Raw genomic sequence first — 27,243 nt, forward strand, 5'->3', positions numbered from 1 at the left:
GAAGGCCTGAAGAAGGGGTGGGGGGAGCGAAGCAATTCTGTTGCCTCTGAGGCCTTCAACCCCTGGAGAATTCCTGGTCCTTGGCTTTGCTCCTCCAGCCTGGCCTCAGAGGGGAGGCGGTTGCTGGCTGACACCCGGCACCGGCCTTGGAACTGGCCTGAGATCCCCACCAGCCCTCGGCGGGGTTGTGATGCACGGCCACTGGCAGCCCAGGGAGGCTTCGCCCGAGTCCCTGTGCCCAGGGGGGGAACAGCCAGCTCCTGTCCCGCTTCCCCAGCCCTGCTGCGGAAATCCCCCATTTTGGGTGGCTGCCGTGGTTTTCCCCCCCCGGGCACCCACAGCACCCGGCCGTGCCCCTGGGTGCCCTGATGGCTGCTGTCAGCCCGGGGGATGGCTGCACCCCCCCCAAGAGCCTTCAGCTCACCTCTCGCTCACGAAGGCTCTAAGCGACACGCGCTCCTGCAGAGCCACCAGCACTCTGCCTTCACCCCACGTCTCCCACCTGCACACCCCACCGCAGCTGCACCCCCTCCCTGCCAGCCCCCACCTGAACGCGGGTGCTTTCCCCGCTGCAGGGGCTGGGACGCACGCAGGGTCAGAAAAACACCCACCCCCCCCAGCTTTGGGGCAGCACAGCCATGACACTCCTCTCGGGGGTCCCCATACCCCTCTTCCCCCTCCCAGCACACTTGACTTTTTTTGGAAAAAAAAATAAATAGAAAAAAAGAATGAAGAGGACAGAGGCAGTTACTACTCTATCCCTTTTTATTGTCTTTAATCTATGTTGTAAAAAGATCCAGTATCACATAACAGCCACTGAAGTATCCCAATATCACACTAGTTCTGAACCATTTAGACAATAGCTTAGTCTTTTTTTTTTTTTTCTTTTTTTTTTTTTTAAACCTGCTGGAAGGGAAAACCATACTGCCCATTATACAGGCCAAAAGAAACAAACACTGGTCAAATAATAGTGACAACCTCAAGCAAGTGAAATGAAGATGAAAAGTTTTGAGTGAACACAGGCCACAGGACTCCCAGGGCCCCGCGCTGGCTCATGGCCCGCAGCCCAGCGGAGCGGAGCCCGGAGGCTCCGGCAGAACCGAAATGCCTCCAGCCCCGGCTCCCGCTGCCGGAGTCGGGCACCAGCCCCCCGCCCTTGTGCTTTTCCCCCACAGCCGCTGGAGCCATGGGGCTCCCGCACACCCCCGCTACAGTACATCAGCTCAGATGGCAGAGGCCACAGCTCCGCTAATTGAAGCCCATGACGAGTAAATTAAATCTTAGTAGAGAACTGGGAAAACCAAAGGGTGGCCCCCGAGGAAGGCAGCTCCCGGCGCGGGGCGGACGCTGCCGGGGCAGGACCTCCTTTGCCATCATTCCCACGGGCAGAAACAGCCTCGCACCCGCGCTCAGCTGGCGCATTTCTGCCACTTCCATTACCCGGCGGAGCGCGCCCCGGCCGGCGCGGTCAAACCTCGCATCGATTTCAGATACAAAGAGCGTAAGAAATGGTGAATAAAAACAAACGATCCCCAGCCCTGCAACTGCCCGTTGCTCAGCTGCTGGGGAAAGCAGCAGCCGCCCCTCCCTCCAGCACCGCTTCCACCCCGCGAGGGCACAAGCCTCGGGCTACGCCCCACCGCCTGCAAAGCGAGTGTGAAGTACTTGTTCCTCTCCCGCACTGTCCAGCCCGAGGGCTCGCACGCGTTACAAACATTAACGAAGCCTCACAACAGCCCTGTGAGGTAGGTCGCTGTCTTCATTTGACAGGGAATCCAAGGCAAAGCTGGGATTAAACTCCAGGTTTCTCATTTAATGCTGTGCCTGTCACAATCCTCCTTCCACAGAAATATGGTCCCTGTTTATAAAAAACAAATAATTTTGTGCCTATGCTCCTGGCTTCCCGCAGGAGAAAGCGCTCACAGGCAGACTGGCATCTACAATCACATCCTGTGTTGTACAAGTTACAGGGATCCGGCCTCCTTGACGTAGGGAGAACAAGAAATTAAAAAAAAAAAAAGTAACAACGCAAGAGGACAAAAAGTACAGGCAGATTAGGAAGGACAAGTCACATCTCACACTCATAATGCCACGGCTGCGCTCGCGCTGTGGGGTGGCAGGGCCCCGCTGTGAGGCTTGGAGATCCCGCGTGGAACGTCGGGTCCGTGCGGCGCCTTCAGGGCTTCCTCCCCGCCCTGACGTCCTCAGGGCTCCCGGCGCGGGGAGAGTGAAGACACGACCATCACCACCCTGCACCGGAGCTGCTGGATCCACGCTCTGCCCGGCCCCCGGAGCAGGCGCAGCCGCAAGCCGAGACGTCCGTCCTCCTCTTGAGCCCGGAGTAGCTCTCGCACCAGAGCTGCTCCAGCCCGGCCCTGTGGGGATGGGCAGAGGACAGCCCGCGGCAGCTGCGTCCTGGCGTTCCGGTTCAGGGACTGACGCTGTTAAGAACGGAGGAGGTGGGTGCCCACGAAGCTCGCCTCGGGGTCCATCGGCACTCCCAGTCCATTCCAGGCGGTACTGCGCTGGTTCTTCCTACGCGGTGACCATGCACGGAGCCGACAGCAGGAGATTCAGACAACATTTATCTTCTAGGATGGAGAGAGATGACTTCACAAGGGATAAATAGAACTTTATTTAAATAAACATTTGTGAACATCTTTATACAAATTACAAGTCCCCACACAATCCTCCAGCTCTGCCTAAGCACCAAAGCTGCCAGGAGGGCCTTTGAGCAGATCCACCAGGATGTCGAGCAGCTGGCTGTGCTGGTGGTGCAGGTCCCCAGGGATGGCTGCCATCTCATAGCACAGGCACGTCTCCACCATCTTGGAGAGCGACACACGGAAATCACGCAGGAGGCGGATGGTGTAGGAGTCTCCCTCCAGCACCAGGAGATCGCTGTCTGTCAGGGAGACTGTTGCTCGCCAGCCATCATCTTAGTGGGAAGAAGAGAGGGGGTGAGAAGCAGGAAGGGTGCTGACCTGTCCCAGCCCGTGCTGGCCGCTCGGCCCTCTCCACCACCGTTACCAGGGGCAGCGCAGGTCCGCCCCACACTCACTTTAGCCCAGAGTCCGGGACTCAGCTGGGCCAAACAGTTCCCACCAAAGCCAGGCAGCGCTCTGACCCGTGACACTGGGATCCTCCCACTGTTTCCCACAGGAGGTGACCGATCGCGCAGCCTGTCTGAGCTCGGGGGCTAAAGAGTAACTGCAGCACTGCCAAAAACCCACGGGCTAAAGCAACGCATCCACAGGGAGAAGGGCTCGCTCCGCTCCACACACCAGCCGTGGCTGAAGACCAGCCCAACTCCTCATTCCCCAGGGATGAGCCTTCAGGCACAAGGCTTGCTCAGCCTGCCTGTAGCTCGGTTTCCTCGTCTCCCCGGAGAGCTACAGCTGAGAACAGCTCACAAACCATCGCCTTTGCAGCCACACTACAGCAACACCCAGCCCAGAGCAGGAAGCTTAGAGAGCAGGGGAAGGTAGTTGGCCAAGGGAAGAAGCAGAGCTGCTCATAGCAGAGATCGGTGGCAGCCACCTTGCAGCCCCTCGGACTGTGGTACAGCCGTAGGAGCGGGGTGCCTGGGGTGTCAGGCGCGGCAGGAGGAGCCTGCCGCGGCACAAGAGGACGTGCAGGCGGACGCATCAGCCCTGCACTCACCTCGGACATGGATATCTGTGTCGGTCATGAGCAGCACGGCCAGTGGGTGGACCTGGGAGGAGTCCCGCACAAACACCCCACCGTTGGACTTCACCGCCATGAAGTACGTTAGCCAGCGGCTGTACAGCTTGGATGCCTCCCTGCACAGGGGAACAGCTTCGTCAGCCACGGGCAGAGACGTGTTGCACTCCGGTACCGGTACACGTGTCGGAGGCAGTGCCGGGGTGCTCAGCACAGCCCACCCTCCCACGGTCACAGACACACGTAGATCACCCACCTGTTGATTGTTGACTTGTGGAGCAGAACAGTGCCAGCCTTTGTCCGATAGGCGTAGCTGTTGGGTTTGAACTTCCCTTGACGGGTCACTTTGCCTTGTCTCACCTGAAACGAGAAGAGCGTCTCCAACACCCGCACAACCAGCAGGCACTGCCCACAAGCAGCCAGCCTGGCTTTCCCCACCACTGTCTCCCCTACGTGTGCGTAGGGCCAAGGATGTTCCTCCACTTCCAGAAGCTCTACTGTGTTAGCAAAGTACGTACGTGGGGGCAACCAGACCTGGAAGTCACCGAACGCCATGCAACGGGCAGCAAACGGGAGGAAGAAGATGCCACCTCGAAGGCTCCCAGACCAAGCTACAAGAACCCAAGCGTGGGCCTGCACAGCGGGGGGGAAACTTCTTGCAAGGGGGGGATCCAGGGACAGCGCTGGAGCAGCAGGCAGAAGCACAAGCAGGCCGCCTGCCTAGGGCACACGCTCCCAAGACAGCACAAGTGTCTCTGGTACCTCCACGCTTCCCCATGCTACCCACAGTCACCAGCAAGCCCAGGCGAGCGATGGCAGAGCAGGAGCCAGTACCTGGATGAGGTTGGGGTAGAGCCCAGCCATGAGGACTCCCTTGACCAGTTCTTCCTCTTCACTGTACTGGTTACATACGGACGAAGGCATGGTACAGTCCGATGGGGACGACACCAGGAAGGCTTCATAGAGGTTCTCAGAGAACTGCTTGACAAGGCCTATGGGGAGGAGAGAGCCCCAAGGAATGAGATTCACCCTCTCCTTCGCCCCACTGAATGAAATAACCTCAGCAGGGCAGCACCAGCTCTGGCCTTGGAGGCTGAGCCTCGGCGCTAGGACAGGAGACCTGTCCTGCCTGTGGCCTCCCTGGCACTGATGAGTGCCAAAGTCAGATCCTGCGCCCAGGCCAGCAGTCACCTGCCCAGTCTACCCCATTTCTGCACCATGTTCTTCAGCCTTTTCAGGGGACAGAGGGAAGAAGCAGGCCTCTGGGACTCACCATTGATGAAGCGAAGGCTGGGGCCGTACAGGTAATAGTCCTGCAGGTAGTTATCCCTGGCACGGCTGTCCCTGCGTCTCAGCACCTCCTCCCAGCCTGCCACAGCTCTGACGAAGGCGAGGTGATCGCTCCCACTCTCCCGGCTCAGAACAGCCTTGGCCTGGGAGACAGACACACGCATCAGCCGAGCGGCAGCCCCTTCCCTCTCTTGCTTTCTACCTTCCTCTAGGAGGGACTCCTCACCTTGTCCACCTCCGCACGGTTTTGCAGGCTGCTGCTGAAGGGGTCCCGGGTGAGGCAGGAAACGATGACGAGCAGAGGGTGGAGGCAACGGTAGATGGACGCCAAGACGATGGCCTTTGCCAGCCGAGGATCTGTGGAGATCTGGGCAAGGCGTTTGCCCAAAGTGGTGAGGGCTTCTCGCTGGTCCAGCACGCCTGCAACAGAGCCGCCCACGAGGGCGCATCCATTAGAGCCGAGTGAGGGCAAAATGGTGGCCAGTGGTTTCGGAGAGCTGCCAGGAGAACCCTCCTACTGGGCTTGGAAGATTTGGTGCAACCTCCAGAAGAGGCACGCAGCACGGGTGCCTGCAGTAAGCACCCAGGTTTAACTGACCCAAGGCCAAAGGAAAGGCTGTACCAGCCAGACGACAATCCACAAGACCCCAGCTATGAACTCCAGATCCCAGCTTTTCTTCTCTCTCTGCTCTCCCCACCTTTCTTTTTTTAAACACTGAGAAGTTCTCCCCAGTTCTTGAGCAAAGCAGCATGGGAAATAAAACAGCACCGCAACGCGTGCGGTTTAGGAAGTCCCCATCAGCTGCCACCCCTGTCTAGGGATAATCCTGCCCGGTCTGTCCCACAGGATCCTGTGCCACCTCCCACCTCCCGTGTTTAGACAGCAAACATGTTTCCATCACACCCACACCAGGACGCAGCATTAGCTCACCAATCTCCTGCAGCAAGATCACTGCTTCATCCACAGCTTTGATGTCAGGGCTGTCCAGAGCCTTGGAGAGAAATTCAACTGCCTGCAACACAGCGGGGGGAAGGGAAAAGGAAAAAAAAAAAAAAAGGCATGTTTCCCTTACAGGAGCATGGGAGAGCCCTCGGGAGCCCACTGCCCTGCCCCAGGGCCCCAGACTGCAACACAATTCCCTCTTTGCCTACAGGGATATGAGCTCAGCCCTCTCCATTCTCGCAGAGTCTTTTAGAGATACTCTGTCATCTAAGTAATCTATACATTTCCTGGTCATAACTTCCCTAGACAGCGCTGCATTTAGGAAAGCAAGAACTAAAATCATGAGCATCTTGGGTTTTTCCTGCTCATGTCTGCGGTCAAATCACGTCTCTGAACTGGCACCAGGCAGGCCACATCCTGCTGGTTCAGTCGGCTGCAGTCTTGCAGGCATGTACTGTGCTTACTGTTTTCTCCGGCATGTGGATCTTGGCCTGAACCACCAGGTTCTCCAGTGGGGTGCGTAGGATCTCTGGAACCTGGTAAGTTGGCATCTTGTCCAGGCGGCTGCGAGGGAAGAGGTGATAGGCAAATCCCGACTGACAGCGGCCAGCACGCCCTCGCCTCTGCACCACATTTGACTTGGACACCCACACAGTTTCCAGGCAGGACACCTAGGAGAAGAAGGATTCAGCATGACTACTCTCACGGCTCTCTGTCCTGTTTAAACGCAGCCTTCCATCCAGTCCACAGATCTCGGAAACTCCTCACGACGGATCAACCATCCCGCTAAAGGGCAAGGGAAGCCTTTCCCACCCTCCTGCACCCAGCAGCGTGAAGGCCTGAGCCGCTCAGTGCACGGATGAGACCCTGATGCCATCTGCTGGAAACCTGCCTTGGCTCCACACCACGGTGCTCCCCAGGGGCTCATCACGCTGCTGTGCTGGGAGCTGCCAGCGGAATGTGGTCCCCGCCTCCCCCACGCCAGTCCTGCTGCCTGCTAGCACAGACGGGGTCTGTGTTGCGAGACAAACTGGGTTAAAACCAGGCAAATACAAAAGGGTTGGTTTTAAACTAGAACTGTTCCAAGGTGGGAATCACCACCTGGCCCTGTAAGATGTTCTAGCACAGGGAGGGGAAGGGGCAGTAGCGTGTCGCCAGAGTCCCTTCTTCCAAGAGCAACAGTGGCACAGCCTTCACGTTGCTATGAAAACGTATGCACAAGAGTCTTCACAGGGCCCAACACTGCCGGAAGCATGGCCTGAGAGCCATGTAAACGCGCCCCCTTTAAAGCTGACTAACAAGCTAAGGCATTGGGGTCAAGCCAGCTTCAAACAAGAGCAGTTTATGACGAAATCATAGAAAAAGGCAGAAAGCAAATGGAAAAGCTACAGATGTTAGATGGTGTTAACAGAGAGATGGGAAGGGAGCGGGATTTGCCTTAAGTTTCTTTGAAGACACCAGACTTTTGCCTGTTCAGCAGAAGTCGCTGGGGAGCCTGGCAGGGAGCTTGGTAAAGGCAAACACTCTGTCCCCAAAGAGGGACACAGTGCCAGTGCCCTGAGGGCCAAATGGGAAGCAGCTCTATCATCCGATTAACGGCATCTCAGATGTTGCTCTGAAACATCCGTTAGCTCCTGTACGTCTCAAATGCACTTAAGAGGCGAGAAAGCATCAGTACCTTGGTCTTTAGATCGTAGCGCTCCTCCTTGTGTGTGCCACTGTCCACCACGTGGACAATGTCATTGATGGTGATGGAGGTCTCAGCGATGTTGGTGGCCAGGACAATCTTCCTGACGCCAGGTGGAGGCCGCTGGAAGATGTTTTGCTGGTCCATCATGGGGATGTTGGAGTGCACTAGGAGATAAAAAACAGTCAGCCCTGCCCTGCTGAGCTGCTTTGCAGTACAAAGGCCAGGGTGGGCATTGATTCTCAGCCCTCTTGTACCATTCACCTCCCGCTTCCAGAAACGGGGGACAGGGATGGGGACACCACTTGTAATACTGATGGTCATTGTCAGCAGTTTCCTGCCAGCCAGACACCAGGAAAAATCATCTACCACACATCATTAGGGAAGGCCTCATTTCAGTTGCTTCAATCTATGGCTCAACATCAGCAGGAGCTCTGATCACCTCCCATCCCCGAGAGGCTAATGGCACCACCAGAACATCCCTGGGCCCCAAGCAGAAGTCCCACTCCCTGCCAGAGTCCAGTTCTGCAGCTCCCCCTTTTCAGAAGGCCACCGGGGCAGGGGAATGGGGTATCCTCATTGTCATTTGGCTTCACTTGGTCAAAAATGGTTATCAGCAAAGGCCTGTAACTCTTCTGTATCACATATTTGCCCTATTACAGATCTGTGATGCGGAGAAATTCCCAGCAACTGCACAGAGCAGCGGGGGAGCACAAGAACACGTAGTTTTCACAAAAGAACACCTGCATTTATTAGCAACTGAACCACTCAAAGCTGTGCTCCTGGCTGGCCTTATTTGACATTGAATAGGGAGGACTGTTAGAAAACAAACAAAAAACCCCACACCAACCAACCAACCCCAAAAATCTACAGCTTTACAGAGTAATACTGGCTTTTGTTATAAATTTCCCTCCTGGGACAGAGAATGTTAAATTCACTAATCAAAGCTGAGCTACAGAGTACATCTCCATCCCACAAAACAGGCCTTGAAAATTTTTTCTATGTAGGCTCAGCATGCAGCTACAGCAATGCAGAATTTACCACTTTCCTCCTTGCCTAATTCTGAATTGCTGGAGGCAAACAGGAAGCCAGTTTCTTTGATCACGTACAGGTTTGGATGGCCTCTGCCAGGAGGAGTTATTCGTGCTTAACATGCACAATTACACAACAGGTATGTACATCAGAGCATACAAGCTTGCTCTGTATCAGAGTGCAATAGCTGAAGGGGTTCATCAAGTCAATTGGCCCATCCATTCTCCTGAATCCTGGGGAGAAAAGGTCTGGCGCTGCCATCTCACCTGGTAAGACGAGGTACCGGCTGTTCTGAGATCCGAGCATCTCTAGCAAGCGCTGCTGCACTCCTTTAATTTCCTGCCAACCAGGGAGGAAGCAGAGGATCCCACCTGAAACAGAGCAAGAGTTAAGAACAAGTGACCTAGAAATCCAAGCACTTTTCCCCAGCTGCAGACAAACTGTTTCTGCTGCAGAGAAGGGACAGCCATTACTTCCCCAAGTCCAGAGCAACCTTTAGCCCAAGAAAGCCAAAGAAAAGCAGGGCCTTGGTCTGTGATACCCTCTGCCAGCTGATGTCTAAGGAAACCTGGATCATACTTATCATGAACAAATGACAGATAACAGCCATTATGGGAAGTCAGACCCAGGGGAACGTTCATCTAGACTTCATACCTGCTATGCTGTATCTGCTTCTGTGAGCTCGTTAGGACAGGTTTTAAAGCCAAAAAGAAACCAGGCTACCTGTAGTTTGAGAGCGAATACCTTCTACTAGCTTTGAAACACTTGCAACTCTTAAAAGTCTTCAGAGAGTCCTGCCTTCACAAAAACATCACCTCCCAGGCAAAGATATTTAGCAAGGATGGGTCTCCAATACAGAAAAATAACTAAATTGTGCAGCACAAGGTTGCAAATGCTGGAGCGCAGACAAGTCTTGCCCTTCACCCCAGGAACAGCTGTATCTCAGGACTCTAAGACTGAGACACTGAGGACTCAAGTGTTGTCTTAGCCAAACAGAATTAGCTCATGCCACACTGCTTAAGACCACTCAGTTCAACAGGAATTCAAGGTGGCCTTGCAGAAGTCAAGCTCAACATCATGTTTTCTCTGCAAAGGGTCTGGACTCTGCAGGGTTCACTCCCCCCCCCGCCCCCCCCCCCAGCAAAAGGAAAGAGCAAGGGGCAAGGCAGAACCTACCTGGTTCTCCGTGGGCATCAATCTGGAGCACGAGGTCGGTGATCAGATCAAGATCAAGGACACATTCATCATCCGATTGCTGAATAAAACAGAAGGACACACGCAGATAAATGAGCTGCAATCTAACAGTCAGCAGAAAGGCACACAGCCTCCCAGAGCATCTTCTGGAGAGAGCAAATGCCTGTACTTGGACGGCCTGCCCAGGACTAGGAGCCAGGAACCTCAGGAGCCTGGTTTTGGCTTCATCTGGAACAACTGCTGCCAGTTTCCTCTGCTGTGCAGTGAGAATATACAGTCCCTTTCCCATTCTCCAGACTTGGAAGCTGAGATTTGGGTACCTCTACTGAACAGCACCTAACAAGTAACAAAATTAACATGAAATTTTGGGGGAGAAAACTGTACCATATGCACCTGGGACTTCAAATCCACCAGGCACAGAGCAGCAGCTTTTGTATCTCTTGGTAACTTGGAACATACCTATCAGGCCAGCTTAAAAAGCGCAGGTAAAAATCCCAGCCACAACAGAAAGAGGAAGATTGCCCTGAAGGCGATGGGACACCCTCAGCAAGTTTGTTGATGATACAAACCGGGGAGAAGTGGCTGATACACCAGGTGGTTGTTCAGCCATAGGGAGGGACCTCTTCAGGCTGGAGAAATGGGCTGACACCTGCTAGTCCAGCAGGCTGGACTAGAAAATGCCTAGAGGTCCTGGCCAACCTCAACGATTCTGTGACTCCAAGACCCACAACTGAAGTAAGATTACCCACAGCAAAGAGTACGTGTCTGGAGGACATTCTCCAGAGGAACAGTAAGATTAGTCGCAAAAAGCAGCAATCAGGGAAATGAGTCATGCGAGGACGGTGAGTACTGAGGTAACAGACTGCTGTAAGCCATAACCATCCTAGTCTTGGACCAGGCTTGCACAGAGCATGCAAACATTCAAGTCTGCATCTATGTATATACATACACAAGTACAATGAGCTGTTAGCTTACTCAAACAAACTTCACATGAAAGAGGGACAAAAGTAACTCAGACCAAATCTGAAGTCATCTTTATCCATAATTTAATCAAAATACTCTGGGATTCTACTAAGCTGACTTTACCTCATGAGGGCTGATGTGGAATTAAAGCTAAGCAAACACTGTCCAACAACCACAGGAAAGAGGGAGCAGTTCCAGGCCCAAACTCTCCCCTGCTGATATGCCAGAAGTCAGCGCCTCTTCCAAGGGAAACCGCTTAACCACCACGCTGCGTACCCACCTTGATCTCGTAGTGCCGGTGTCGGTGCCGGCCCAGCTTCGCCAAGATCTCCTCCAGATAGTACTCCTTCACTGGGTACATGAAACCCGGCACCTTGACCACAGGGCAATCCCCAAAGTAATGCGAGAAACGCTGATTGTCTCCTGTGGCGCTCATTAAGACCAGGCGCAGGTCAGGGTTGAGCTTCTGGATGCCTTTCAGCAGGATGAGCAGGAAATCAGTGTTGACGTCTCGCTCGTGGACCTCATCGACCACGACGTGGCTGACGCCCTCCAGGCTGGGGTTCCCCTGCAGCTTCCGCAGCAGGATGCCCACGGTGCAGAAGAGCAGGGCTCCTCCCCTGGCAGGTGGCTTGCTCTCCAGTCGCACCTGGTAGCCCACATTCTTCCTCATGTTGGGACCCAACTCTTGTGCCACGCGCTGGGCGACCGAGATGGCGCTGATCCTCCTTGGCTGGGTGATTACTACGTTGCAGCGGGCACCACGTCCCTCCAGGATGTAGTGTTCCAGCAGGAGCTGAGGGATCCTCGTGGTTTTCCCACAGCCTGTGTCTCCCGCTATTACCACAACAGGGTTCTGCTCAATGGCTGATAGGATGGTGTCCTTGTGAGGATCTACTGGCAGCGGGTGGCTCTCCTGCCACGAGGATCCTCTCCTTTTCCAGAGGGCCAGGAGATTCTGGCTAAGGCGCACTTCCTCTGCTTCCAACATGGGTATATATGTCTTCCCTGTGATTGCATCACTTATCGCACCAGACTCCTTGCTCAGGTTCATCATGTCATCAGCAAGCCGGGGCCTGGATTCCCTGATGTCCACTGGATACTGTGAGAGATGGAGAAAGTTGGCAGGGACAAAAAGATTAGTACCAGTCCTGAGAAGGACAGAAAGAAACAAGTACCTGGAAGAGACTCAACCAGACTGGCTTTGCAGTGACCGTGAAGCTTTGCCAAAGTCTCTTCAGATTTTAGGTAACTCAGCCTCTTGTATTCTAATTGAGGTTATTTAAAGTGGGAATTAACTTGAGCAGCTCCCTGCATCTTCCTTATCGTGTCCCCTATTTTAAGAGGGGCGTTAGTGCTGATGCCCAAACTGACAGGCACAAAACAGTAACTTAAGCTCCTCACGTCAGTGGCTACACTGCATGCAAGTGATGCAACGGCCCCTCAGAGACAACTTTTGGAAACTATCAAGTTACACCACCACCCTTCCCTCCCTCAGGAAGCCCAGACATGTAACTTACATAAAACATAAGCGTTCAGCTAAGCCAGAAATATTCTATCTTGGCAAAAGAAAAAAGAGAAGTCCCACATCCCACAGGAAGAACTAAAAGGAGCAACAATCGGTCAGGAATTGTCTAGAACACAAATCAAAGCATTGGCCCAGATGTTCGTGGGATTAAAAGTTCAGCTACAAATCAGTACTTTTGGATTCAGCCTTACTCAGAGTCGCAAAGCCAAGCCTTCCACACATGGTGTGACAGCTCACGTTCAGGTAAGCATGGGAGACAGATCAATCTTCTTCAAGATGCTGTTTTTCTAACTTTTCTAGCCCTTAGTTCAGTCACTTACAGCAGGTCATTCAGAAGCGGACGTTGTCTTAGGCATAGCCTTGGCTTTCTAGGACATTCACTGCCTTTCCGTTTACCCTACAATACCTGTAAGATGATGTAAAGATTGCCCGAGATCTTTATCGTTCAAGCCTAAGAGTACCGCATCAGTGCTGTATCAGTGACTTGCCAACTTCCAAACATGGGCATTATTTTCAATGACTTCAATAAGCTGCTCACATTTCACAGAATCACTAAGGTTGGAAAAGACCTGTAAGATCATTAAGTCCAACCAGCAACCCACCACCACCATGCCTGTGGTGGCATCAACCCAACACCACCATTTGTACCTGAGCTACGCTCAACCTCATCTTACCGTCGCACTAACTCCTGCTTTGACAGCGAATGCTCTTAAGGAACCCTGCCTCGGCACCACTTCAGCTCCCATGGGTGTCTGTTCACCACTGGTCCACCAGGAAGAGGGATCTCCTGGATGAAAGCACCGCCAGGTGCCTGGGGACCTGCACCCACCACTAATGAGCAATACTGCAAGAGACACTCCCAAGGGAAATGCACGAGTACCGGCACCTGGTCCTTGTAAAGCTACAAGGCATGACCAGAGTTTAATGGAACCAATGCCTGCACAAGGCAGCATTCGTAAGCCTACAGAGGAGGCTATAAGCAAGCCAAAACTGCGCTCCGTAACATCCCAAAAGCCAAATGATGCAGACAAATGTCACAGATGCATACAGAGAAGCCCCACTGCCCAGGAAGAGCCTCCCTTCTCCAAAGGTCAGCAGAGACTGATCAGTTTTTGTGGCAAACTATCAAGCCATGAATTCCCTCAACTTTTTGACATGAAGCTCTCAACCCATGTGCAACTCCTGAAGTCAAATGGGATCAGCCAAAGGTGGTTCTCAGACAGCTGAGCAAGCCTTACGTGGTTCAGATAGTTCTCGATCTTGCGCAGGGTTGCTTCGGGGACTTTGATGTGGCAGGGTTTCCTCTGGTTCTCACCAAGCTCCCGGAGCGAAGTCATGTTGTACATAGCATGGCTGAGGGGGTTGTTGTTCTTGTCCACCAAGCCAAGGCTCTGCAAAGGAAGAGGCAAACAACGCTATCAGACACAAGACTGCTGCATGCCAAGTGCTGGTATATAGAGCACGTGGGCCCTACATGTTGGGGTGGGCTAACTCCTTACCCCATATACCAAATCCATCGCTACCTGCTTTTGCCACAGCAAGAAACAAGACATGAACCCGTCTCAAGTCTGGTGAAACAGACACACTGGAGCCAACTGCCACCTGCCCCCAACACAATGCTCACAAGAAGGTCTTAAACAGACCCATCAAAGAAACAGCAGCCACAATTGTATCACAGAATCACTAAGGTTGGAAAAGACCTGTACGATCATCAAGTCCAACCATCTGACAAAACCCTCCTGCAAGGGCTGTTAACTCTCTCACTATGGTTCTGGTATGTTGTGCCAATTCAATAATGAGTCCTAGACTATTTTCTTGGACTTCCCCTCTGCTGACTAGAAGAGTCTGCAGCGAAACTATTGCAGCAATGTGTTGGCATTAGTCCACCTACAAGAATGAGAAGATAGCCCGTTTTAGTAGACAGCAGCAAAGTGGTCAAGAGAATGGGCTAACACTTCCAGGGTGATCCCTACACATCACTTCTTGTTAAAGGCTCAAAACAAGCACAACAGCCTTCACAGGTCAGATACTAGATGGATACAACAGCAGTTTGGACTGAATCCTAAGATTTGGAAATACACATTTATTAAGCATGGAGTCAGAGATCAGAACGTTTCGGGCATCACCCCATTAGGCTCAAGTACGGTAAGTCAGGTGCAAGGAGCCTCTATTCATAGACACGTTAGACATGGGATGTAGCAGCCGTCTGCACTTACCTTAAGCTTCTGACAGGCCAGTGCCGCTGCTTTGTTTTCTGCCTCCACCTTGCGACGGCCCTTGGCAGCGAAAGTCATTGGACAGGGCCAGCGGAGCGTGAGCTTGCAGATCTTGGTCTTGGTGCCTACTGTACGGAACTGCATGTATTCCTAAAAGACACATAAACAACATCAGATTGGGGGAGGTGTGAAGAGCCTATGTAACTAGGCAGGCATTTTCAAATACACTCCAATATTTCTAAGCAGAGCTTAAATTGGGGTTTTTTGTTTTGTTGGTTTGGGGTTTGTTTTGTTTTAACAGTGTACCAGAACAGGTTTACTGCACTGAATTCCACTCCCCCAGCTCACAAGGCACTGGCTAAGCAGAAGTGAGAGCAGACAGCTGTGTGGAGAACGTCATTGAGAGCCTACGGGGTGGAGCACAGCTACTGTTGCCTAAGCACATGAGGTCTGGAAAGGAGGTGGGTGACACATACCAAGGAGGAGGATCACCGGATACTGGCAAGAATTGAGTTGTGGAAAGATTCCGTCAGCACAGAAATTACACATTGCTGTGAGTAACGCGAACTTGTGTTTGTTGCAGATATATGGGGAAATGCAAACCTATCACCTTAGAAAATATTCTCCTTCATTCAAACAGCAGCTCCCCTATTGCCCTGGCCTCAGGTAACAACATTCCTCATACTTCTATTAAGACATTTCCTCAATTCTCACCTCAAAGTCTTTTCTTGCTCTTCAGGCTGATTTTTCTAGGCCTAGTTTTAACCTCCCTTCTCTCCCCAGCTCTCAGCTGCCCAAAAAAGGCACCCAAAGTGATTCCAGTTGGAGTCTTTGAGCTTCGTCCCTGGCAGGGGTCAAACAGCACCTTACCTTGACCGTGGAGGAAGAGGTTGCAATCTGAATCACTTGGGCCAGGAGATTTTTGGGAAGTGGGAACTGTGTCAGGGCACGGATGGCAGTGTTGTCATCTGTCATTTCAATGGAACTCCCTCCTCGGCTAGACGGAAGACGAGAACAGTTTGATATACAAATATCCACTTTGTGCTCAGACCCATGTCGCTTCAGGTCTGTTACTGAGGTCTGAAACTCAGTTGTTAAAGGCACAGATAATTTTGGTCATCTGAAAAGTCAAGCTGTGTCTTGCTACTAAAATCTGTCAGTCATAGAACAATCAACCAGCCCAGTAAAGCCACCTACTAAAAAGCAATCAAACCTTTACATTAGCACTACAAACCAGATAGCATCAACAGATTCTAACAGATTAATAAATAAATAACTTTGGATCCAAAGAGCAACCCTAAAAACAACCACCACCATCAGGTCCTTACAGATATTACTCCTGTTGACTATTAAAAATCCAAGATTTGTGCTCATAAAATATGAAGTCAAGCAAGCAACTACGGTGATGAAAAGCAGGAGATTTAACATTGCCCTCAAAACCAGGGCGGTCAAAAAAAGGTCTAAGTGCACATGCACAATTTCTGGGAATGGAAACCTCTTTAGCACAGAAGAATAAGGCAGGCAGGTAACAAGTAGGCAGCAGCCTATCCAAAGGGCAAGGCTGCAGAGAAGATGCCTGTGCATTCCCTTGGGACGATAGCCAGGTACAAGATCAGGCTGCCCCACTACTGCTCACAGAGAACCGTACAGTAGTCAGTCTTTGGCCCATCTACAGGCCTCAGCAGCAACGTGGGAAGCTGCAGCTCCACTGTGAGGAACTACACAGAGAAAAATATCTCTCTTCTTTACTGCCCTGGATTAGCAGCTGTCAGGGCAGACGTACCTTGCATCTCTGCCTGGGGTTCGAGCGTCCTGATGTGCCATAGGTAGATAATCAGAAACATCGATTGCTTCTTCTTCCAGCTCTCCTTCCTCCAGTTCCCCTTCCTCTAGCTCCCCTTCCTCCAGCTCTTCTCTCCTCATTGCTTTAGGCATCCTGCCCTGTTCCATGGGCTGGATGGAATCATCCGGCTCCATCCGTCGCCAGCAGGTTGACAAGTCGGCAAGGGAAGGTCCGGACTTGGAGCGCCACTTGCCCTCCGAGCACCACCTCTCGTCGGGACAGCCAAGCTGGTCAGCGAGAAGCCGGTACTTTGCAGCATCAAAGAGCTCATTTCTGGGCCCCAGCAAACCCCAGCCCTACAAGAAAAAAAATGCATTGCTAGCTGCAGTAGAGAGACAGATATGGGTAACTGTGCAGGAAACCAAAACACATCTGGTAAGGGAGAGAATTGCAGAAGCCATTTCTTCATATCCCACAGAAAAAGAGAAAGAAAAGGGACTTTCAGAAGCTTAAGAAATAATGGCAGGAGGAAAGCTTTAAGAAAGGGAATCTGTTCGCTAACCTCACTTCCCAGAGCACAATTGCTTGGCATCGCATAGCTTGTTAGAAAGGGTGGGCTAAGATTTATTGGTATTTTACAAACTATTGACTATATTTAGCATTCTGAAGTTTTGAAACTCACCTCAGAGCACAAAATGCATCTTTGTGGAAAGGCTAGTCTAAATAAGTATAACCTGGGATAACAGAAGATGAGAATTCAGGGAATGGTTCATCTCCTTTCTTTTCACAGGAACAGATACTTGTATCAGCAGTAGTAAGAGCTCCCTAACCCAGCAGTTTGAAACAGAAGAGTTCCTAATTACTGCTGGCCTTTACATTTAGGACTGAACCTTACATGAAGCTCCAGACATATCTAGAGTGTAACACACGCCATGTCTTACCAGACCGCTGCAATAAATTGTTACATCTTTAGGCCTCTCAATGGCCCCATATAAGACAAGGCTGTATTATTTTGTGCTGTAGGAGTGCCTAAGACAGCAAGAATTCACTTTGCTAGCTGCTGTACTCAAAGTCAGTATGTTCAGACAGTCTCTGCACCCATTAGGAACTACCAATTTCTTGAACAGATGACTATTTATTTAAAGCAGCTTTTGTAGCTATTTCTATAGCTATGATTGCACATCATGAGGGACTTCTGTTGGGTTACAGGTTTAGCTGGCAAACCATCGGAGTTCAAAACTTTGCATGCTGAACCTATGGTTTCAGGGTTTTTTGGTTTTTTTAGTTCTATACTGAAAATACAGTTTAGTCATTTCCCAAAATTTGGAGAAAAATGTAAGTAGAGGCAGGAATTTTTTTTTTCCTTTGAAAACTTCCAGGCTCTCAAAGAAAGCAGGAAACAATGCTTTTACTGCATAATGACTAGCGAGGATAAAACAAGAGTACATTTCCAGGGAATGTTAACTGAATGAGCACCAACCATGCTTCAGGTGAATGAAGTCAGTCAGTGAAACAAGTTTTGCTAATCACAGGATTAAAGAAACGAGCCTAAGCGCAGAGGCCAGCTGAAGAAACTGCAATTCTTAAATTCTGAAGGCTTAATTTAAAAACTAAATAGTTATTTCTTAATGTAGGCTTCTTGATTTACAAGCAAATCAAAAAGCTGTCTTATTGTTAGAGCACCTGCAGCATCTTTTCTGGGCTCCTTAGTAGGAAGATACCATTGTTCCTATTCCACAGATGAAAGGGAAACTCCAGAAGCAAACTCACTTGCTCAGGGTTACAGACAACAGTCAGTGGCAGAGCTGAAGACAAAACTGCATCTCATTCTCAGATAGCTGCTCTGTAACACCGTATCTTAAATGGTGACCTTTATAACTTGACTGTACTTGTTTGACAGTGGCTGTGCACACGTATCGACCATTTCCAGCCACAAATAAGTGGCAGGCTAGTGTAACTTTAAAAGAGTAATCGTAAAACAGAACACACGATTGACACACTATGGCTTATGTGAAGAGGAAACAAGAGCCTCTAAAGGTACTACGCTTACAAATACACACAGGTAGACTGACGGAAGTGTGAGTTAGTGAACAGTAACAGCAAACATACCCGAGGGAAGCTCTACTCACCACAGACGCTGAGACTAAGAAGCTGAGTAAGGTCTTGGACATAAAGAACAAAGACTAAAACTCAAAAAGTTTAGTCAGTTCGTGCCTGGCTAAACTAAGTGGGCTCAAACGGATTCAGACGACTCAAGTCTTCACCCTCTACCCTTGATTAACAGATAGGCCAACTAAGAAAGTGAACAGGCAAAGAGATAAAAGCCAAAAATCGTATCACCAAAACAGACGAGGCCTGCACACTCAAAGGCTTGTTTCTTCAAGCTAAGGAGGAGCATAGGCTCACCTTGAAGAGCTGACATGCTGCAGCTGCTGCCTGCCTCTCGGCATCAATCTTCTTGGTCCCATAGCCTTCCACTTCCACATTCTTAGGCCACTTTATATGCAGAGTGACTTTCTGAAAAGCAAAGATAACCAGTGAAGTGAGACAGCACAGAACAATCTCTCTTCTCCACCAGGAGCATAGCTACTTCAAACATCTCCGAACTCCAGGCAAAGAAAGGAACTACAAATGAAAATCCCAAAGTGTTTGTTTGGTCCCTTTGTGGGAAGCTCCATTCCAGTAAAGCCTGAAAAAGGGATATGAGGTGCCCACAGTCACACAGAAGCTGCGTGGCTGAGCCAGGCCCAGAAGCCAGCCTGACTTCCAGCACAGTGCCACGTACTCTGGGCCGGAGCTTCACAGGCTGCGGTGTGTCAGCTCAGAGGAATCAAATGCCAAGAGCTCATTACAACAATTCCGTTTCAGAGTAACTGTTCCTATGTACACTGCAGCACACCACACTGTGCCTGGGAAGCAACATGCACTCTCCAACACATTTCCAGTTGCAATGGCAAGCAAATCTTCCTAACTGGTTCCTTACTGTAATTTTAACTAGTGGTATATCGCATCACAGTTACACAGGCAGCTACCGTACTCATCGGGCACGTGAGGACCCAGCCTTCAGTTTGCGCTGCCCAACACAAGCTATGAAGAGAATTAACAGTACCACCAGAGCTCCTCTTATATCAGTACAGTTGGATGAGAGCAGCTGAAAAACCTGCAGAGGCAAAGAATGCTGAAAGCTGAACCCTGCCCTTTTTAAAAAATTGCTTCAAGTCAAGAACTCGCTCTACTCCTGGCCCTGCAGATGCTGTAGCTGAGTTTCTGCAAGGCTCAAAGCAGGGAAGTGCCTAAGGAATTCTCTCCTGTTTCTGCAGCAAAGATGAAAGGTGGCATTTAGGTCTGCTGGGAAAACCCCACCTATAATGCTAGAGAAAAGGCTCCTGGCTTCAACAGTCTACATCTGGCTGGCTGCCTGCCTGCCATCTGAACCTCATCCTACTGTAGGAAATTGCTACGTATTTTGCCTTGGGGCTCTACATGAAAAGACACAGACCTGCTGAGAAAAAAGTTGTCTCACGAAGGCCAAGTTACTCGGTGCTTGCGAAAAAACCTTGTCCGCTTCCAGCCAAGACTTCTCCAGGTTGTCTCACCTGTCCTTCTGTCCCCACACACCTTTTCTGCGTTGTTTGTTTTTTGCGATCCAGCCCTCATTTTCTCCAAGAGCTCCTCTATTGGTTTTGGTTTTGTTGTTGTTGGTTTTTTTTACATCTGAAGTTATGCTCAACTTTAATCTATTTAAGTGCTAGCAAGAATGTGAGCTGATTACACAAACTAAAATGATGAGGCACTTGTTATGGCATTCCAAAATTTAAGTTAGAAAACTGCACTACTGCTCGAGGAAAAGCAAGACGCACAAAACCACAAATAATAAAGGAACTCTAAAGTAACCATTACTAATGTATTGCCTAAAATGCAGGGATGCTGAGAAAGGAAGTGGTAATAAAAACTGTCTGGGAAATTTTAGACAGAATGTTATTGGAAAATGTTAATCCATCAGAACTGAATCTTTTCCTGGAATGTACGTTACAGTTAAACTTCAGCTGGAAAGGGCTTTCTGCTCTAGAATGACAGCTGGTATGATAAAAGGAGGCAAACCCTTGAACACAGAGCACCCATCGGTTAAGAACTTGTGCTCAGTTTATAGCACAAATTTAGATCTAGGCCTCTCACATCCCAGTAAGAGCGCAAACTGTTTGCTTGGAATTCCTCGGCTTCATTTAACAACAACAACAAAAAAAGAGTCTGTATTTCATTTTGCCCTTAAGTAGTATTAGAAGCCTCCCTCCATCGCAAACAAATTCTTCTTTTCTGGTTGCAATCGAACGTTTTAGGCGTAGGCATTTGTTCTATTAGAATCTACAATAAAATCTAGGCCTACTAAGGTCTAAAATATAGCATTTACATTTTAAATTTCTAAGGTAGCGGGGTACATAGCCCAACACATTTGAGCAAAGACTGTGTGATTTTCTGCTGAGAAAAGTAGGCTACAGCAAGCTACTTAAAAGAGAAAAAAAAAAATCCATCCTTCCACACACAAAAGGAGAGGGACAGGACCTACACTGATATACCTATTAAAGTATGTGAAAATAAAAAGAAATGGGAAGAAGTGAGAATATTTCTTGTTTGAAAGATTATCATGCAACTTTTACATGGAATTAAAACAACTGTATAATGTTCTCTATCAAAGAGTTCCTTCCAGGATTAGCAGTATTCTTGGCTCATGTTCCACTCTATGTGCAACACACCTACCCACCACCCATCCCCAGCACAACAGGATTACCTTTTTTCTTGGCCCATTAGTATGGATATACACCAGTTTGTCCCTTGCATGAGAAATGCCCAGGGCTCGTCCAATCACACTGTTGAGCAAGTTTTTAGGCTGTGGAAATTCCTTTAATAAGTCTCTGGAATCTGAAAAAAAAACAGAGGAACTAAATGTCTTACAATTCTTGTGCAGTCCTGTTCAAAGACATGTTATAACACCTGCTTCGCTGCAGCTCTGTGAGCATTAATGTCTTTAAGGTTACAGATAGAAAAGTAAGCAGGGGTATTAAGTGGTTCACCTCCAATGTCTCCAGGCATCAGCAAAATGGTACACAGGAGTGCAAAGTCTCCTGAGCTTCAAATGCAAGATAACACTGCAAATCCAAAACGGGCAACAATACTGTATGGCCCTGCCGTGTTTTAACCCCAGCCAAGCACCACACAGCCGCTCGCTCACTCCCCCTCCCAGCAGGATGGGGGGAAGAGAATTCGAAGGGTAGAAGGGAGAAAACTCGTGGGTTGAGATAAGAACAGTTTAATAATTGAAATAAAATAATAGTAAATTGTAATGAAAAGGAAAATAATAAAGGGAGAGAAATAAAACCCAAGACAGACAAGTGATGTAAATGAAAACAATTGCTCACCACCCTCCGACCGATGCCCCGCCAGTCCCCGAGCAGCGGCCCACCGGCCAACCTTCCCCCTAGTTTATTGCTGAGCATGACATCCTATGGTATGGAATATCCCTTTGGTCGGCTGGGGTCAGCTGTGCCGGCTGCGTCCCCTCCCAACTCCTTGTGCACCCCCAGCCTCCTCGCTGGTGGGGTGGGGTGAGAAGCAGAAAAGGCCTTGACTCTATGTAAGCCCTGCTCAGCAATAACGAAAACATCCCTGAATTATCAACAGTGTTTCCAGCACAAATCCAAAACACAGCCCCATATTGTGAAGAAAATTAACTCTACCCCACGCTAAACCAGGACCGTCCCATAGTTCTCCTGAAATGCACAGATTGCTTCCCCCTCTTTTAAAAGGGGTTAGAACTGCAGCCCTGACAGTCTAACTCCATGATTCAGTGACGCTAACAATCACGTGACAGTTTGGAAAGACTTTGTTTCCCCCCAAAGAATACAGTACTAACATAAAAAACCGACAGACTACATCTACCTGTTGAATCTGAATACAAACATCCTAGCACAGAATTCAAAGCCCAGATGAACATATGGAGTTGGTGCTGTTTCCTCACTATGGAGGCAAAAGCAGCTTTGTTTGTCATTCTTCGATATCAAAAACAAACTGAGCAATAACTGTTTTGAACAGACTTTAGTATTTGCATCCCCCTCCTGAACCACGCATATCACCTCAGGGTTAAGTCAAAGGTCTCAACAACACACAAGTTACACATCAGATCCAGCCATTGGTAGTAACATGAAGTAACGCCTGGGTGCTTCTCCCTAAATTTATTTGAGATGCCTTGGTTAGAGGCTGGGAATATGGTTTTGTACTAAACTGCTCAGAGAACCCCCTGGAAAGAAGTTTGCCAACAGCCTTTGGAGATAAACCAGCCCAAGCAGGAAGCCGAGAAGCAGCGCCTGAAGCGGCAGGTACTGATGGCAGGTAGGACTGGCTAGCTGAGCACAGGTCCCCTGCCCCGACAGGTGAGAAATGCTGCTCAGGCTACGGCACTTGCAGGAAAGGGATATTAATAATCAGTTCAGATCACTCATTTAAAAAAATAACAATAACAAAAATCACACTGCCCCCAGACAATGCAATGTCACGCCCACCGCACGGTCCAGCCTCCTCCCTGATGCCAACACCGGCAGTTTTAGTTGGCAAAGAAGCTGCTCTAACTCACCTCTCGCATGCATCACCGTTGTACCTGGCACTGCAGAGGAGAGCCTTTATTTTGAGCAGCAGCCCAAGCGAGATCAGATTAAGTTTAATGTGATAACAATTCCCACAAACGGGCAGATCTAACAGCTCACTGATGCGGTGAGGGCTAGGTGCCACTTCTCACAGGCTCTAACACCACCACTGCTCCAGCTCTGGCACAAACCCAAGCGTACGGAGAGACGATTTGCAGCCCAAATCCGACAGAAAGCTAAACCAGAAAAAAAAAACTGGTTTTTGCTGGGCTCAGAAGTAAATCGGCCAACTGCACAGTTCTGCAGGTACCCAAAACCAGCGCAAGGGAAGAGGAGAGAGGAATGGGATCTCCCTCTCTGGCAGCAGCAAGCACAGCTAAGCCACTCTGATCCTGCGTTCACTCAGCATCACAAACACACGGCTCGCCAGGCAGTCAGAACTTCATTAATCTTCTTGCAGACCATCAATGGGTTTGGGCACTACTTTTTAGAAGGCTTCTAATTCTTTACAGGCCTTCAGGGGAAGTTTCAGCAATGAATCAGAAGTCAGCAACACAAAATCATCGGTACGGCCAGAATCTGGAATTTCAGATTGAGCTACCAAATCCGAGGAGAAACAGCCATGCTCATTACAGCATCACCAAGATCTGCCACCACATTTTGCTGAAAACTCTGACTGCAGAGTTGCTATAATGAAGATACCCAGCAACTGGGTATCCAGAGAAGAAAGCAAGTATTTTACAGAGAAAGGCTCTGTAACACAGGCACGTGGAAGAGACATTCTCCAAGACGCTGCTCAGCGAGGGAAAACTGAAGTTATGAGGCTGTATTATGAGGGCTCACCTGAAAGCTGACCAACGGGGAAATCACAGAGGTTTTAGGGAAGGCAAAGAGTTACGTTGTACCACTGCAGGCCAACACTTGTCAGATTGTGGATAACTTGGATAAGGGAGAGCAAAAAACCACGTTGCTGATGGTACCACACTCTCCATCAAAAGAAAGGGCATGCTCATCCAGAGTTCAGAAAAAAAAAAAAATTAGTGACACTTAGTTTTGAAACTTCTTCCTCCAAACCACAGAAGAACCAGCTGAATCTCAGAGAAACCACTTTCAGAAGCCAAACGGACAAGATACAGAAGGAATTAGGGTTCCTTAACATATACGGGAAGATGCTGAAATACAACCTCCGTGGCCTGCGATAAGGATGTCGAGAGCTGGGTGTCATTTGAAGACAGGTCGCATTGTAATTCGACAATTGCCCAATTCTGACTCGCAGCTGGAACTGGCTCAGGCCGGCGTTACTTTTCAACCTGGTACGCAGAGGGCAAGCTGGTAGAGGGCAGCATCAAAATGAACAGATCAGAACTGCTGTCTGCTCAATCTCCTTCGACTGTACCCACGGGGGAAAGACCACGCAACACACAACGGGCTTTCTGCCACTCTCCTATGCACGACGGTCAGCCACAGTATCTTCCGTTATAAAGAAAAATAAAAAAAGCCCACAGGCTGCTGCTTCTCACGCATACTTGGGCAAAACTCTTGGACGAGTACAGGGGAATATGCAGGAAGTACTCTGATTTATGAACTCTATTTGTCTATGAATTACCTTCTATGTGTTGGCCAGGAGAGCATGAAAATGGTCTCAGCCTAACGAAGAATGACAAGCCAATTTTCTGTAATTATACAGCAAGTGTGACATTTCTACCTACTCATAGAGCAAGCACCACTATATTCAGACTTCGACCTGCTCAAGAAAACTGGAAAAATGACTAAGATTTTGGCACTCTGCAGTTCCATTCCATATCGCTGGGACACATGGAGGGAGGAGTAGTAACACGATTCCCAAATGCACTATTAAATTCACTTAATAAATGAGAAATTAAAAAACAAAAACCCTCTAGCACCAGCCTGTATTATTTGGCCTCTAGTTGCTTCCCCTTTCAAAAACAATACCCTGAGAAATTTTGTGATAAGTAACAGGCAGAGGCAAGAAATACATTCTTCTTAAATGCCTGGGAAAAAAAAAATGCAATTACCTAATGACAGAGCCAATTTCTCACATTCTGAGGTGACTCCTCAGTAAAGACTAAATATTTAATCCATTCTAGAGCAAAGAAGAATAGGATCTCTAAATAACAAAGCCTAGTTCTGGCTTGTAGATCAGACTCTGAGTTACCAACCGAGACACAATGTATTCTTCACAGCTGACAATGCCATATTCAGCAGTACCATCTGACGCATCAACAGCGACTCTAAGGCTTGATGGATTACCCTCAGCCCATTCTTACCCTGAATTCAAGAGCTGAAAGGATCTTATCTTGCATGTAGCCATGCCTCACTCATAGTTTTTAAAGAAACAATCCGAAATTGCAGAACTGGATTTGCAGAATGTTTCCTTCCCTGCCAGATTGGATTTCTTGGCATCTTCCTCCAAAGAGCGTCTTAGTTCTCTCACTGCTGAGAATGGGTATTTGGGAAGTCATAGCCCTGCAGAGGCAAGGAGTGTAACCTAATACTCCCCCAAAAAAAGAGAGTTGATGTTCGTATGCAATTCCTATCAAGGCAGAACCACATATGATGTCCAAACCGCAGCTCTGGAATCACGAAGGAATATTAAAAGCCTGTCTTGGATAGCCAACAATTCAGGGTGGGGTTATCAAAGAAGCCAATTAACTAATTTAAGTTCCTCAAAGCCAGAGAGTGCTTTAGCTTAACTTGATTGTGAAAGTCCGTGATAATTCCAAGCAACACTGAAAGAAAGAAAAAAACCAACGAACAAGTCCCAGCTGTAGTGGCTAAGCCTTGTATTAACCCCAACAAATCTGACAAGTAAAGACACTGTCAGGTACAACAAGAGCACAAATAAAATGGCTCATAGTCTTGTTCAAGGAAGACACAGGAGTATTAGATAGGTTTCAACAGTTTCTATCTTCCCTCAAATTCTCTTCCCTAGAGAAGCAACAAATGAGCAGCAAGGACAAACTATTAAATACAACACTCATCAAGATATAAGCCCCCCCCCGTAATTAATTCAAGTGGGTGAAGAATGCTCCCAACACATCAAAAATTCACAGGGAAGAAGAAAGCCCTGTGGCTCCATAATATTCATTTCATAAGGAATTCGCCTAGGCATGTTTTCCTGGGGAGAGATGGAAGGAGACAGAGAAGGTTCCACCTGGCAGTTTAGTTTGGAGTACACCAAAACAGTACTACTTTTGAGGGGGGTTGGGGTCTTTTTAAACCATCATCTAGTGACCCTGACCAAGGCTCCTTTCAAGGATACACAGTAATAAAAAACACATGTGGTTCTTGCTTAAACAAGAGCAAACTTAAAAATTGGTAAAACTGACAAGGCTTCTTCAAAAGCAAGTGACATCACCAGAGAACAAGAATGACCGATGGCCAATCTCCATCCTTGGAGATGTTCAGAACTTGGCTGGACACAGCCCTGATCAACCCGCTCCAGTCTGCTCTGAGAAGGGGATCAGGCCACACGGCATCCAGAGCTTCAGTCCAACCTAAATTCTTCTCCGATACTATGAGACAGCAAATTTAATTAGTCTCAGAGAAAGATTCTTTCCTAGAGCAAAACAGAGGTCAAGATCACATAAGTCTCAGTAACGAGCAAGAAGTGCCACAGACCTGACTGAGCAGGCAGAGGAGCTCTCTGCATCACAGATTCTGCTGCAAAATCCCACCATCTAGCCAACGAAGCGAAGCCTTAGATATTAATAACAATATAACACTGCCATTTTTTAAGCTGGCCTCAGATCAGCGTTGATGTTCCCGTATTTGTATCCAAGACTAGTAACAAAAGCAGTCAAACGAGGCTAGCTAACAAGACATCAGTTTACAAGTTGAACGCTTCGCATGCGCCTTCATAAATAGTTTTTTAAAATAACTTTTACGACCTCTACGTGTTCAAGTAGCAGCTGTACAGGTAGGGCAGACTTACGACAAGACCCTGAGGACTTTTTATTTGCTCGTCTGAAACAAATCTTCCGCTACTGCCAAACTCTCGCCTGAAGAGCCTTCCATGGTCAATCCACCACACAAATTGGAAGGGTGAGGCCAATCCCAGCAAGCTCTCCCTACATGGCCCTCGCATGGCTTCTGGGCATCCCCCATTGACACCCCCAGCCCTGGGTGACCTCACAGGGAGAGCCACGACATGGAACCACGCCGGCAAGCCACCGCTGGAAACAGGCACTCCAGGAAAGCGAACCAAAGCCCGAAGATACAGTACTCAAGTACTCTCTGAAAATCCACATTAGAAAAAGTGCTGAGG

General features: G+C 49.2%; 1 protein-coding gene across 1 annotated transcript in view; it reads right to left on the bottom strand.

The window, feature by feature from the left end:
- Nucleotides 1–1,157: 1,157 nt before the first annotated feature.
- Nucleotides 1,158–27,243, bottom strand: part of DHX30 (DExH-box helicase 30) — a 28,092-nt gene continuing 2,006 nt past the window's right edge. Inside the window, exons 2-19 of the mRNA XM_059818565.1 lie at nucleotides 21,107–21,237; nucleotides 18,727–18,837; nucleotides 16,321–16,676; nucleotides 15,408–15,534; nucleotides 14,538–14,687; nucleotides 13,560–13,712; nucleotides 11,074–11,895; nucleotides 9,813–9,891; nucleotides 8,903–9,007; nucleotides 7,596–7,771; nucleotides 6,382–6,588; nucleotides 5,906–5,987; nucleotides 5,201–5,394; nucleotides 4,958–5,117; nucleotides 4,519–4,676; nucleotides 3,941–4,044; nucleotides 3,664–3,803; nucleotides 1,158–2,938 (exon numbers count right to left, since the gene is read on the bottom strand). Coding sequence (XP_059674548.1) covers nucleotides 2,703–2,938; nucleotides 3,664–3,803; nucleotides 3,941–4,044; nucleotides 4,519–4,676; nucleotides 4,958–5,117; nucleotides 5,201–5,394; nucleotides 5,906–5,987; nucleotides 6,382–6,588; nucleotides 7,596–7,771; nucleotides 8,903–9,007; nucleotides 9,813–9,891; nucleotides 11,074–11,895; nucleotides 13,560–13,712; nucleotides 14,538–14,687; nucleotides 15,408–15,534; nucleotides 16,321–16,676; nucleotides 18,727–18,837; nucleotides 21,107–21,237 — 3,491 coding nt within the window. The 3' untranslated portion in view covers nucleotides 1,158–2,702. The remainder of the gene's footprint in view (nucleotides 2,939–3,663; nucleotides 3,804–3,940; nucleotides 4,045–4,518; nucleotides 4,677–4,957; nucleotides 5,118–5,200; nucleotides 5,395–5,905; nucleotides 5,988–6,381; nucleotides 6,589–7,595; nucleotides 7,772–8,902; nucleotides 9,008–9,812; nucleotides 9,892–11,073; nucleotides 11,896–13,559; nucleotides 13,713–14,537; nucleotides 14,688–15,407; nucleotides 15,535–16,320; nucleotides 16,677–18,726; nucleotides 18,838–21,106; nucleotides 21,238–27,243) is intronic.

The sequence above is a fragment of the Gavia stellata genome, chromosome 6, assembly GCF_030936135.1.
Source record: "Gavia stellata isolate bGavSte3 chromosome 6, bGavSte3.hap2, whole genome shotgun sequence".
Classification (NCBI taxonomy): domain Eukaryota; kingdom Metazoa; phylum Chordata; class Aves; order Gaviiformes; family Gaviidae; genus Gavia; species Gavia stellata.